The sequence below is a fragment of the Danio rerio genome, chromosome 15 (genome assembly GCF_049306965.1).
Source record: "Danio rerio strain Tuebingen ecotype United States chromosome 15, GRCz12tu, whole genome shotgun sequence".
Taxonomy (NCBI): domain Eukaryota; kingdom Metazoa; phylum Chordata; class Actinopteri; order Cypriniformes; family Danionidae; genus Danio; species Danio rerio.
The window spans coordinates 50,690,001-50,705,000 of record NC_133190.1 but is presented as its reverse complement, the minus strand read 5'-3'; the positions used below and the strand labels follow the sequence as shown (position 1 = coordinate 50,705,000).

At 36.3% G+C, this 15,000-nt stretch overlaps 2 protein-coding genes across 4 annotated transcripts in view; both read right to left on the bottom strand.

The window, feature by feature from the left end:
* The window catches only part of cep57 (centrosomal protein 57), a 14,692-nt gene extending 3,999 nt beyond the window's left edge, over positions 1 to 10,693 (bottom strand). For 2 of the 3 annotated variants that reach the window (XM_073923304.1, XM_073923305.1), the window contains exons 1-6: positions 10,542 to 10,693; positions 6,976 to 7,129; positions 4,673 to 4,816; positions 2,438 to 2,559; positions 2,059 to 2,244; positions 1,597 to 1,695 (exon numbers count right to left, since the gene is read on the bottom strand). In XM_073923304.1, the coding sequence (XP_073779405.1) occupies positions 1,597 to 1,695; positions 2,059 to 2,244; positions 2,438 to 2,559; positions 4,673 to 4,816; positions 6,976 to 7,129; positions 10,542 to 10,580 (744 nt within the window). In that variant the 5' untranslated portion in view covers positions 10,581 to 10,693. 3 annotated transcript variants of the gene reach the window in all.
* Positions 10,694 to 14,362: 3,669 nt separating this feature from the next.
* Positions 14,363 to 15,000, bottom strand: part of ecel1 (endothelin converting enzyme-like 1) — a 72,864-nt gene continuing 72,226 nt past the window's right edge. The window contains exon 20 of the mRNA XM_073924144.1: positions 14,363 to 14,705. Within this exon, the coding sequence (XP_073780245.1) occupies positions 14,606 to 14,705 (100 nt within the window). The 3' untranslated portion in view covers positions 14,363 to 14,605. The remainder of the gene's footprint in view (positions 14,706 to 15,000) is intronic.

Below are 15,000 nucleotides of genomic sequence, written 5' to 3'. Positions count from 1 at the left end.
TGTTACATTTTGTTCTATTATACAGTTTTCATGTGTCAATTTTGTCCAATCATACAATCTGAATGTTTGTTAGATTTGTTCAGTTAAACGATCTGAATGTCAGATTTGTTCAATCACATGATTTGAATGTTTGTTGGTTTTGATCAATTATACGATTTAAATGTTCATCACTTTTGACACAATTTTACAATTTGAATATTATGCCTGAACAAAACTAACGAACATTCAGATCGTATAATTGAACAAATCTAATGAACTATTAAATCGTACAATTGAACAAATCTGACAAACATTTAAATCGTATAATTGAACAAAACTGATGAAGATTCAGATCATATAATTGAACAAATCTGATGAACTAATAAACTGTGTAATTGATCAAATCCGACAAGCATTTAGATTGTATTATTGAACAAAGTTGATGAACTATTAAATTGCGTAATTGAACAATTGAGTGACAGTTTTGTTCAATCATACGATTTGAATGTTTGTTGGTTTTGTTCAATTATACAATTTAAATGTTCGTTAGTTTTGTTTAATTATGTGATTTGAATGTGTCAGATTTGTTCAATAATACAATTAGAATTTCAGGTTTGTTCAATTATACGACTTGCATGTTCGTCAGTTTTGTTCAATCATACGAGTTAAATGTTTGTTAGTTTTGTTCAATTATGAGATTTGAATCTGTCAGATTTGTTCAATCATACAATTAGAATTTCAGATTTGTTTATTTATACGATCTCAATGTTTGTCAGTTTTGTTCAGTAATACAATCTGAATGTTCCTCAGTTTTGTTCAATCATACAATTCAAATTGTTTGTTAGTTTTGTTCAATTATAAAATTTGAATGTTCGTCAGATTTGTTCAATCATATGATTTGAATGTTTGTTGGTTTTGTTTAATTATACAATTCGATTGTTTGTCAGTTTTGTTCAATCATACGATTTAAATTGTTTGTTAGTTTTGTTCAATTATACAATTCGATTGTTTGTCAGTTTTGTTCAATCATACGATTTAAATTGTTTGTTAGTTTTGTTTAATTATACAATTCGAATGTTTGTCAGTTTTGTTCAGTTATTCAATTTGAATGTTTGTCAGTTTTGTTCAATTATACAATCTGAATGTTCGTTAGATTTGTTCAATCATATGATTTGAATGTTTGTTGGTTTTGTTCAATTATGCGATTTGAATGAGTGTCAGATTTGTTCAATCAAACAATTAGAATTTCAGGTTTGTTCAATTATACGACTTGCATGTTCGTCAGTTTTGTCCAATCATGTGATTTAAATGTTTGTTAGTTTTGTTTAATTATGCGATTTGAATGCGTGTCAGGTTTGTTCAATTATACGATTTGAATGTTTGTCAGTTTAGTTCAATTATACAATCTGAATGTCAGTTTTGTTCAATTATATGATTTGAATGTTTGTCAGTTTTGTTTAATTAAACAATTTATTAGCTCATCAGTTTTGTTCAAATATATGATCTGAATGTTCGTCAGTTTTGTTCAGGCATAAGATTGATTTTTTTTAATTTTAGGTTTTAAAAGTTGGTTGCTTTAATTATTGAAGGGGCAAAGCTCTGTCTGAACTGGTTTACCTTTGATGAGATTTTCTTCTGCTTGATTTTGCTGGATTTATGAGGACGGGGAGAGACAGACTGGATGAGCAGACGATTGGCTTCTAGACCCGTCTGCAACTAAACAGAGAAAACAACACGATTAAAACACTACCAGACTGAGTTATAAATATATAAACTATTCAAATACATTTTAATAAAGAAGCTTTAAATATAAAACTAAAACAGCAAGTCTCTGATTATATATATTACTCAATATGCCAGTCTTTGAATAAAAACATGCTTTTATATTACACAGCTTTACTTTCAATAACTAAGTCTGAATAATCGCGCAAAGCATTTATTAATCATAGCTCAACATTAACTGATGCATTATTAAAATCCAAAGATTACATCAAGATTACATCAAACATTAAAAAAAACACATTTCAGAGCTCTTGACGTGTGTGTGTGTGTGTGTGTGTGTGTGTGTGTGTGTGTGACCTGTGCGGCTGTGTCCTGCATCCTCCTTCTCTGCTGCTCTTCCTCCTGTAGTTTCCTCTCCAGCTGCTGGATCTTCCTCTCGGCGCAGCTTTGAGTCTCTGTCAGTCTGTAATGCTCCTGCTCTAAAACAGCCAGCTTATGATGAACATCAGCCTGATGCACAGAGCCCAGACGCTCCAGAGAGACCTGCACGCGCACGCACACACACACACGCACACACACACAAATTATGTTTACACAAATAAATAAATGTACACATACATACACAAGTTATTCAAAGAAACACAATCTAATGCATACAAACACACACACACACGCACGCACGCACGCACGCACGCGCACACAGTTGTTTCAGCAGTATTGAGGCTGTACTACTGACCTGTTGTCTCAGCACAGCCGTTCTGTCTGATTGTGTGTTTCTCACTGCTGATCTCATGTGATTCAACTGCTTCTCCAGCCGAGAACATCGAGCTTCAGCCGCAGACAACTGAGAGAGCACATCTACACACACACACACACACACACACACACATAAACATTCTTTAACACAAACATTTCCACGGTGTACACAGAGATCAGATTGCATTCAAGCAACACTTTAAAACAAATAAATTATTAAATATATATATATATATATATATATATATATGCACTCACTGTCCACTTTATTAGGTACACCTTACTAGTGCCGGGTTGGACCCTTTTGCCTTCAGAACTGCCTCAATCTTTCAGGGCAGAGATTCAACAAGCTACTGGAAATATTCCTCAGAGATTTTGCTCCATATTGTCATGATAGCATCACACAGTTGCTGCAGATTTGTCGGCTGCACATCCATGATGCCAATCTCCCGTTCCACCACATCCCAAAGCTCCTCTATTGGATTGAGCTCTGGTGACTGTAGAGGCCATTTGAGTACAGTGAACTCATCGTCATGTTCAAGAAAGCAGTCTGAGATGATTGAGCTTTATGACATGCTGCGTTATCCTGCTGGAAGTAGCCATCAGAAGATGGAGACACTGTGCTCATAAAGGGATGGACATGGTCAGCAGCAATACTCAGGTAGGCTGTGGTGTTGATGCTCAATTGGTACTAATGGACCCAAAGAAAATCTCCCCCACACCATTACACCACCACCACCAGCCTGAACCGCTGATACAAGGCAGGATGATCCATGCTTTCATGTTGGTGAGGCCAAATTGTGAGCCGAGCATCTGAATGTGTCAGCAGAAATGGAGACTCATCAGAGCAGCAACGTTTCTCCAATCTTCTATTGTCCAGTTTTGGTGAGTCTGTGTGAATTGTAGCCTCAGTTTCCTGTTCTTAGCTGACAGGAGCGGCACCCGGTGTGCTCTTCTGCTGCTGTAGCCCATCCGCCTCAAGGTTGGACGTGTTGTGTGTTCAGAGATGCTCTTCTGCAGAGCTCGGTTGTAACGAGTGCTTATTTGAGTTACTGTTGCCTTTCTATCAGCTGGAACCAGTCTGGCCATTCTCCTCTGACCTCTGGCCTCATCAACAAAACATTTGCGCTCACCGAACTGCCGCACACTGGAGATTTCCTCTTTGTCTCTCTCATATATATATATATGATATATATATATAATATATATTAATCTTTGAAATACTCAGAGCAGCCCGTCTGGCAGCAACAACCATGCCACGGTCAAAGTCTCTTAAACCCCCTTTCTTCCCCATTCTGATGCTCGCTCTGACCTGCAGCAGATCCTCTTGATCATGTCTACATGCCGACATGCAGTGAGCTGCTGCCATGTGATTGGCTGATTAGACATTTGTGCTAACAAGCAGTTGGACAGGTGTACCTTATACAGTGGCCAGCGAGTGTACATACAGTTTAAGTCACAATTTTTAGCCAACCTGTGATTTTTTTTCTTTTTTATATAATTTCTTAATGATGTTGAACAGATTCATGAATTTTTCACACTATTTCTTTTAATGTTTGTTCTTCTGGAGAAAGTCTTATTTGTTTTATTTGGGCTAGAATAAAAGCAATGTTTAATTGCTTTAAACCTATTTTAAGGTCAATAATATTCGCCCCTTTAAGCAACATTAGTTTTCGATTGTCTCTAGAACAAACCACTGTTATACAATGATTTGCCTAATTACCCTAACTTTACCCTAATTACCCTAGTGAAGCCTTTACATGTCACTTAAAGCTGTATAGAAGTGTTTTGAAGAATATCTAGTCTAATATTATTCACTGTCATCATGACAAAGAGAAAATAAATCAGTGATTAGAAATGAGTTATTAAACTATTATGATCAGAAATGTGTTGAGAAATATTCCCTCTGTTAAATGGGGAGGAAAATAATTGAAGAAAAAATATACAGAAGGGCTAATTATTCTAACTATGTACACACATACATATACAGTATATACACACACACATACATATACAGTATATATACACACACACACATACATATACAGTATATATATATATATATATACACACACACATACATATACAGTATATACACACACACACACATACATATAGTATATATATATACACACACACATACATATACAGTATATATATATATATGAAAGATTTGGTAATAACAGGTAAACTGAAAAATGCAATTTAATGTCACCGTGGTTTTTGTGTGTGTGTTGGTCTCTGGTGTGTGAGAGAGTGGATTCTCTGGAGATGCTCTGCAACTTCTGTTGAGCGTCGCTGCGCTCCAGCTCCAGATTACGGATCTTCTCCTGCAGGTTCTTCAGTGCTGAAATAATCGCTACACACACACACACACACACACACACACACACACACACAATTACATCATGTCATCATTTACTCATCCTACTAAGTGCATGTGTTTGGTCTGTGGGGGAAACCGGAGCACACAGAGGAAAACCACGCCAACACAGGGAGAACATGCAAACTCCACACAGAAACGCCAACTGACCCAGCTGAGGCTCGAACCAGCGAACTTCTTGCTGTGAGGCGATTGTGCTACCCACTGCGCCACCCTGACGATTTTCTCTTTTGATAAATGTTAAACGTGTCAGAAATAAAAACAAGATCTGAATGTAAACTCTACAGTTCTCCAGCAGATGGAGCTGCTCTTCAGCAATGAGTTTTGTAAATGTTTCATCATCAAAAGCCTCCATATAGCATACACACGTGTGTGTGAATGAGTGTGTCTGCATGAGTGTTATTCAAGCATCATTGACAAACTATTATGAAAATAATAATAATGACAGGTCGACTTTACTTTCATGTTTTATTTAAATTCCAAGTTAAGGAAACCTATTCTGCCCCCTTTTTAAGCTGTAAAATGTGTCTCTAGAGTGTGTGTTTGAGCCCAATATAGCACACAGATAATGTTCTCCAGCTCTCTGAAACTGTCCCTTTCAGGCTTTGATCCTAATTGTGGTGTTTTGATGACTGTCGCTAAATGAGGGTGGGGCTACAGACCCTGTAGTGACGGATGTAAACAGCAGTGTGTGTGTTGTCAGTGCTGGTCAGGTTTGCATGTGTGCTTCAGTGTGAGTCTGTTCTCATGCTTCAGTCAGTCTATGTCGCTCCTGTCCTCTTCATTTCTCTCATTTGAACAGTTCTGCTTTTGTTTTAGCACACAGATTTATCAAACGCAGGAATCAGTGTGATATCCAGAACTGAACAGACTTTCGTCCTGCATCCTGATGTTTAGAGTGGGTCAAGTGGACTATATTAAGAGCAGAGATGCTGAATTATTGATGAGTGGATGCACACAGATGACACCGATCACCTTTCCTCTATATGTGTCATCAGTGTATCTGAGAGCTCTCGGGTGTCACAGGTGTGTGTGTGTGTGTGTGTGTGTGTGTGTGTGTGTGTGTGTGTGTGTGTGTGTGTGTGTGTGTGTGTGTGTGTGTGTTCACCTGCGCCACTGCTCTCAGAAAAAGCTCTGACTGTCGTGTGTGTGCATTTGTGTGCATTTATGTGAGTGTGTTTATTGTGTATATGTGATTGTGTATAGTGTGTGTGTGTGTGTGTGTGTGTGCGCCACTGCTCTCAGAAAAAGCTCTGACTGTCCTGTGTGTGTGTTTGTGTGCATATATGTGAGTGTGTTTAATGTGTATATGTGATTGTGTATAGTGTGTGTGTGTGTGTGTGTGTGTGTGTGTGTGTGTGCCACTGCTCTCAGAAAAAGCTCTGACTGTCCTGTGTGTGTGTTTGTGTGCATATATGTGAGTGTGTTTAATGTGTATATGTGATTGTGTATAGTGTGTGTATATATATATATATATATGGATGTGTGTTTAATGGTTGTACATGAGTGTGTATAGTGTGTGTGTGTGTGTGTGTGTGTGTGGTTATATGTGTGTTTAATAGATTTATATGATTGTGTATTGTGTGTGTGTATTGTGTGTGTGTGTGTGTGTGTGTGTGTGTGTGTGTGTTTGTTAAGTGTATATGATTGTGTATAGTGTGTGTGTATATGTGTGTATAGTGTGTGTACATAAATACAGACTAGTGTGTGTGCAAATATGTGAGTGTGTAGAGTATGTGTGTATACATACATGTGTGTGTCTGCATATATGTCAGAGTATGTGGATGGATGGATGGATGGATGGATGGATGGATGGATGGATGGATGGATGGATGGATGGATGGATGGATGGATGGATGGATGGATGGATGGATGGATGGATGGATGGATGGATGGATGGATGGATGGATGGATGGATGGATGGATGGATGGATGGATGGATGGATGGATGGATGGATGGATGGATAGATAGATAGATAGATAGATAGATAGATAGATAGATAGATAGATAGATAGATAGATAGATAGATAGATAGATAGATAGATAGGTGTGTGTGTGTGTGTGTGTGTGTGTGTGTGTGTGTGTGTGTGTGTGTGTGTGTGTGTGTGTGTGTGTGTGTGTAGTGCATGTTCACCTGCGCCGCTGCTCTCTGGGAAGGCTTTGACGGTTCGGTGTGTGTTGCTCAGGGGTGTGTTTATGAATGGTCGTCCCGCAGGATACTCAGAGTAAGAGGGCAGAGACACATTGTCAGATAGCACACAGCCTCTGACGGGCGCACACACACACTCCTGCAGAGAGAGACATGCAAACACACACATAGACACAATTATAATGTCAAAAAAAGAATAATACAGTCAAATTATATTCATTGATTTTTTTTTTATTTACAAATATTTGTATTAATTAACAATTAAAAATATATTATATATATATATATATATATATATATATATATATATATATATATATATATATATATATATATACATATATACATACATGAGTAACATTTTGTTTGTTTGTTTTTGGTCATTTTTAGAAACAAATGTTAATGTTTTTTATTTTATTTATTTTAGGGCCTCAAGTAGGCATGGTATGATAACCGGTTTCAAGGTTAACCGCGGTTTGGAATGGTCAAGGTTTTAAAACCGCCAGAATTTGGGATTACACCGTTATGTACATGTACATGTTTTTATACATGTTTTTGCGATTATTTGGGTTATTTTTTGTAGGGCAACAGTATCTCCAGCAGAAAAGGACCCTCCACATTAAAAACTACTGTTCCAAAATATTTCAACTGCTTCTTAAAATAAATTAACTGTGTTCAATGGGGAAAAGAGTTGTTACCCAGACACCTAAAAAAAGCGTATTTTAGAGCAGTAATCACAATACCGTGTTGACGTGAAACCGGGATATTTTTATCCAAGGTTATTATACTGTCACAATCTTATACCGTGTGTATATATATATATATATATATATATATATATATATATATATATATATATATATATATATATATATATATATATATATATATATATATATTTATTTATTTATTTATTAATATATATATATATATATATATATATATATATATATATATATATATATATATATATATATATATATATAAATATATATATATATATATATATATATATATTTTATATATATATATATATATATATATATATATATATATATATTTTATATATATATATATATATATATATATATATATATATATATATATATATATATATATATATATATATATATATAGATAGATACATACACACAAACACACACACACACACTAAGTAAATCATACATATACATAAATATAGTACTGTATACTTTAACCAATCCATACTTGAAACAATACTGCCAACAACTATGTGGACACCTATTCATTGTACATATCGCTGTCAATTTTACATTGGCCTTTGTTTTTGGGAGTATGCTGTTGTATTTTGCACTGTTTGGAGCCAGCACCTAAGCTTTTTACTCATCATAGCACACGTGCTGCTGATGACGTGACAATAAAAGTGATTTGATATGCACCCTGACATATATATATATTGCACCCTGTTTAAAAATGTTAAAAAACATTTTTATATGTTAAATGTTACCCAGACACCTAAAAAGAGTGTAACAGAGCACTCAATTTTAGTATTTTTAGATCCGGTCTATATTTATATATAATAAATGTTAAAAAACATTTTTATAAATTTTTCAATTAATATATTTATATATATTATTATTATATGTGTGCAAATATATACAGTTGAAGTCAGAATTATTCACCCCCTTTGAATTTTTCTTTCTTTTTAAAATATTTCCCAAATGATGTTTAACAGAGCAAGGAAATGTTCACAGTATGTCTGATAACATTTGTTCTTTTGGAAAAAGTCTTATTTGTTTTATTTCGTCTAGAATGAAAGCAGCTTTTAATTTTTTAAAAACCCTTTTAGGGATAATATTATTAGCCCCTTTAAGCAGAAAAATATCAATCTGTATTGACATGTTTTATACTTTAAATGAGGAAAATAAACATGTGTTGGGGATGTGATGAAAAATGTTAGCGAATTTACAGTATACAAATGACTTTGTTGAAATTCTGTGAATTAAACTGCACAACCTTTCCTGGCAATGTTGACATTTGCATGGAATTGGCCATATATATATATATATATATATATATATATATATATATATATATATATATATATATATATATTTATATATATATATATATATTTATATATATATATATATATATATATATATATATATATATATATATATATATATATATATATATATTTATATATATATATATATATATATATATATATATATATATATATAAACTACAGCAAGAGCAGCATGGTGGCACAGTGGGTAGCACAATTGCCTCACGATAAAAAGGTTGCTGGTTCGAGCCAGTTGGGTCAGTTAGTGTTTCTGTGTGGAGTTTGCATGTTCTCCCCGTAATTGAGGTAAAGTAGGTTTGATATTCGCACATTCTTTAATTTAATAGCTAATATATTGTTTACCACACTATGTTGAATATTTAGTCTGAAATAGCATGCAAGGATGTCTTCAAATCAATATTAGCACTATGTTATTGACTGTGAACAGTGTTGTACTTTGATAGTCATTGACTGCTAGTATGATTTTACTATTTAGAATTTGCAAATAGTAGCTTTCTGAAATTATATTACTAAGCAGAAAGTCCGAATGTGCAAATATAAAACCAACTTTACCTTTATCTCCCCTTGTTGGAGTGGGTTTCCTCCGGGTGCTCTGGTTTCCCCCACAGTCCAAACACATGCACTATAGGGGAACTGATCAACTAAGTTGGCCGAATTGTATGAGTGTGTGTGAATGAGTGAGTATGGGTGTTTCTCAGTGATGGGTTGCAGCGGGAAACATATGCATAAAATGTATGCTGGGTAAGTTGGCAGATAGAGGTAAAGTTGGTTTTATATTCACACATTCGTTGATTTAGCAGTCTATATATTGTTTACTATGTTACTTTGAATATTCGATCGGAATTAGCATGCAAGTGTGACTTGAAAACAACATGAACACTATTTATTTGACTGTGAACAATGTTGTACTTTGATAGTCATTGGCTGCTAATATAATTTCCCTATTTAAAATTTGCAATGAATACTTTTCTGAAATTATATTATTAAGGAGAATGTCTGAAAATCTGAATATAAAACCAACTTTACTTCTGTAGTTGGCAGTTCATTCCGCTGTGGTGACCCCAGATTAATAAAGGGACTAAGCCGAAAAGTAATGAACAGCTACAGCAAAACACATTTAGCAGAGAAAACACAAAATGTTTTGTTTTAAACTGCTGGGTTTGCTATAATTATTTGTATATATTAATATTACTTTATTTTAAAAAAATCAGTCAGCATTTAGGAATAGTTGTTTACAAAGAGAATCAATTAAACTATTGATCATCAGCCTGCTAGTTGGAAAACTATAATAACAATAATAACATCCACAGCACTAAAACAAGCATATTATTTTGTTCACTCGCACACATGGCGGATAATAAATCATGATTTATAACATGACTCTTCATAAATTTGTGATGTTTAATTCAACTTTAGTCTGTGTTTATATCAACTTTACATGAGTGTAACATCAGAAGCAGAAGTTGTTTACGGCGTTTACCTTCTCTCGTCCCGCGGAGGCTTTTGAGTTCGTCTCCATTAAAATCCGGATATAATCTCAGATCATATTTAATTAAAGATAACTAACATGTTAGGAGTTTTGCTGCTGTTTGTCGCCTGCTGCTTTCCAAACAGGAAACAAAATACAAGCGCGCAAAGCAGAGGCTCGACATGACAACATCCGGTCTACAGAATTCCACATAAAAGTCTCGAGATGAATTTAACATTTGTGTACAGTATATCTGTTGTTGGAGTAGGTAAAATGTGAGTTAAATTGTTCGGATTAATATACGGCAACTTGTTTAATCACAAAAATATAGTGTAAAACCATATTTTATAATAAAGCGTAGACAAGCACACCGGAAGTGGCGACGTACAACTCTTGTCTTGTTTCCACATCAAATTTCACCGATGGCTCCTAATAACTAGCCATATGATTTATTTTACATATTTATTTTTTAAATATATATATATTTTTTAAATATACTTTTTTTAAATATACAAATAAAAGAGAAACACTCACCTTCTGTTTCTACGGCTTGGGAGAAAAGAAAAGCAGTTAAAAGTCCTCATTAATGTGTAAATAATTAAAACACAGCACTGTCATGTATTGCATACGACTCATTTTTATTTCAAAGGCGTATGATGGATGATTCAGCGAGAACTGAACACTGGTAAAGACCTGTTTAACTGCTGCTGATTGAGTTGTACGTGTGCAACATGCTTTATTTGACCTGTACATATATTTATTTTTAAACTTTCATATAATTCATCTGTACAAAGTTATTTTTTATCTTTATACGTCCATAGGCAAACACTTTATACAAAATTAAAGTGTTATGACAACAACAATAACAATAATAAAAGCCCATGTCTGTGTGTCTTCACAGGCTGCAGTTGCATAAAAGGTTTGGCAGAAATGAAGAGCAGAGCAACAGAAAACACCAGAACACAGAAACTGAGGATTATTTGGTCTCTGAAACACACTGAATCTGAATAATACACACATTTGTTGGCTCCAGATCTGGCACACACATCCAGACTCACATTAAAATATCATATGCAATCATATAGACCAGGGGTCACCAATCTTGGTCCTGGAGGGCAGGTCTCCCTGCAGGGTTTAGCTCCAACTTGCCTCAACACACCTGCCTGGGTGTTTCAAGTATACCCAGTAAGAGCTTGATCAGCTTGTTCAGGTGTGTTTGATTAGGGTTGGAGCTAAACTCTGCAGGACACCGGCCCTCCAGGAACAGGTTTGGTGACCACTGATATGGATGCTTATTTCTGACAAAAACAGGAGTGAGTGTGACTTTAAAGGTTCACGAAACCCTCGAGTACTTTTTTGAGATGTTAACAGATGTGTGTGTGTTGAGCATCAGTTAAGACAATATTAGCACCTGTCAGTTTTAATTGTAGGGAAAACTGGATCATTTTAAGCGTTTGTCGGCTAATTTCAGCTTCCGGGTTTGAAATTATTTTTGAGGCGGATCAAAATCGGTGGCGGAGCGCAGTACTGCAAGTGCAATGATGACGCGTCGGTTTCTCATTATTATTCATAGCGGAGTTTCCTTATCCTATGAGAAGAGCCGACTTCTTAATTATTCATGACTGCACATGCTTTCCGAAGGCAAGACAGACCTGCCAAGCTGTAAGAGACGGACCCAAAGTACAGAGTATTTAGCTGTTCATGAAGGCTCGTATGTGCTTGTTTCCATGATCCACGGGGTTTGTTGCATGTTTTTCACCGCGATTCTGTCAGGGCCGATACAGCAAAGCTGTGTGTGTGCTGCAAGTATTTTTGTCAGGAGAGCAGTACGAGAATTGGAGAATGGCGAACGTTGTCTTTTATCAGGAGTTCGTTCACATTTAGACACATCGCCGTGCTGCTGTGTTCGCCTAAATGCTCCAGATTACCAGCAGGGCTAATGGTTAAAACAGACAGGACAAGAGACCTGCTGCACTGAGTCTGCATTCAGACCCGGGGATTGAGGGAGAAGTCTTCATTTATAGTGTTTATATGAACCCGATTATCTTTATAATGATTTAAATTGTGGTTATCTGTATATGAAATTATGAATAGCAAATGTAGCAGGGCGTTAAATTACTGATTATTTCTTTGCATTTTAACTGTGTAATCTATAAAATCGTGCGTCTACTCACGTTTTGTGAGCCGACTGACAACAGTTGTTCACTCCCCTCCTTCTCCCCTGCTGGCCACGCCCACTCCTGCCCTTTGCTCGTGGAGCTCCACCCCCATTATGATGCATCTTTTGAAAAAATTCTGAGGTGGACCTGAACCGAAAGTAGGGGGTGTCATGATCTTTAAAGCACATAAAGCACAGTTTTTCTTTTCATGTTTGACAATATATCTCAAGATATAAATAGGAATACTAATAAAGTAAAAACAGTAAGGTGCATATTAGCTAATATTTTGAAATGCATTGTAATGTGTGTATTTATTGTGGAATTGATTAACTTTTTGGCCATAGTGTTTGAGTGTGTGTGTGTGTGTGTGTGTGTGTGTGTGTGTGTGTGAGTGTGTATGGGTGTTTTACAGTACTAGATTGCGACTGGAAGGGCATCTGCTGTGTAAATTATATGTTGTAATAGTTGGCGGTTCATTCCACTGAGGTCATTCCTGATAAATAAGGGACTAAGTCAGAGGAAAGTTAATGAATGAATGTTAGAAAAGACAAAACTTGAGACTCGAAATGAAACAGAATTTAAAAATACTGAATGGAGTTTGAGATATATAACTGCTGTAGATTGTATATTTGGTCATGAAATGTTAAATTAAAAATATTTTCGGATTGTCTACAAATATCCCAATTGTGTAACATTCATTCATTTTCTGGCCAGCTTAGTGCCTTTATTCTCTAAGGGTCGCCACAATGGAATGAACCACCAACTATTCCAGCATATGTTTTACACAGCGGATGCCCTTCCAGCCGCAACCCATCACTGGGAAACACCCATTCACACTCATTCACACACACTCATACAGTACGGCCAGTGTAGTTGATCAGTTCCCCTATAGCGCATGTGTTTGGACTGTGGTGGAAACCGGAGCACCCGGAGGAAACCCACTCCAACACGGGGAGAACATGCAAACTCCACACAGAAACACCAACTGACCCAGCCGAGACTCGAACCAGCGACCTTCTTGCTGTGAGGCCACTGTGTCACCTTATATTGTGTAACAAAAACTCAAAATTGCTGTAAAGAAAAGGATCAAATTGACTAAACAGAACACCTAAAAACATGTAACTTGTGTGTGTGTGTGTGTGTGTTTGTCAGAAATAAGTGTCCTGAAGTTGCAGTCTGTAATGCACACACACACACACACATACACACACACACAGAGCAGGCGATAGGGAATCAGTGTGTTGTTCTTCAGCAGCAGCTTCTTTACTCAGAAACACAACACGTGTGTGTGACAAAACACATCATATCAAAACATCAACATGCCTACAGTACAGCGCTGTCTCACACACACACACACACACACACACACACACACACACACACACACACACACACACACACACACACACACACACACACACACACACACATACTCTCTCACACACGCACACTCACTCCTTATGACAGGCATGCGCACAGACATACACACTCTTACTCACACATGCACACAAGACACAAACTCTCAAATACACATACACACATTTACTCTCTCTCTCACACACACACACAAAGGCACACATTCACTTTCTCGCACACAGACACTCAATCTATCACACACATTCACACATTAACTCTCTCTCACACACACGATCACACACTCACACACACACTCACTTTCTCTCTCACACACACACACACACACACACACACACACACACACACACACACACACACACACACACACACACACACACACACACACACATCAGTCTACACAAACATCAGTCTTAAAGAACACTCTCGGCATCAGATATAAAAATAATCATTTGAGCAGAAGGATCCGCGTGTGTGTGTGTGTGTGTGTGTGTGTGTATCCTGTAAACATCAGTTGCTGACAGTATTATGGGATGCAGGCGGTCACCAGACGGAGCATTTGTTGACGGGGTTCATCGGTGATCCGCGAGGACAGTGAAACACTCGACCAAACTCCTCGAACTGAGACACCGAGCCGATCACCCTGAACACACACACACATTACATCACATCACACACTGTTGAGGCTGATTACTACACATCTGCTGAATGCTTGATTCTGATCAGGTGATTGGTTACTTATAATTCTTTCTCTCTTTCTTTCTTTCCGTCCGTCCGTCCGTCCGTCCGTCAATCTATCTATCTATCTATCTATCTATCTATCTATCTATCTATCTATCTATCTATCTATCTATCTATCTATCTATCTATCTATCTATCTATCTATCTATCTATCTATCTATCTATCTATCTATCTATCTATTCATCCATCCATCCAT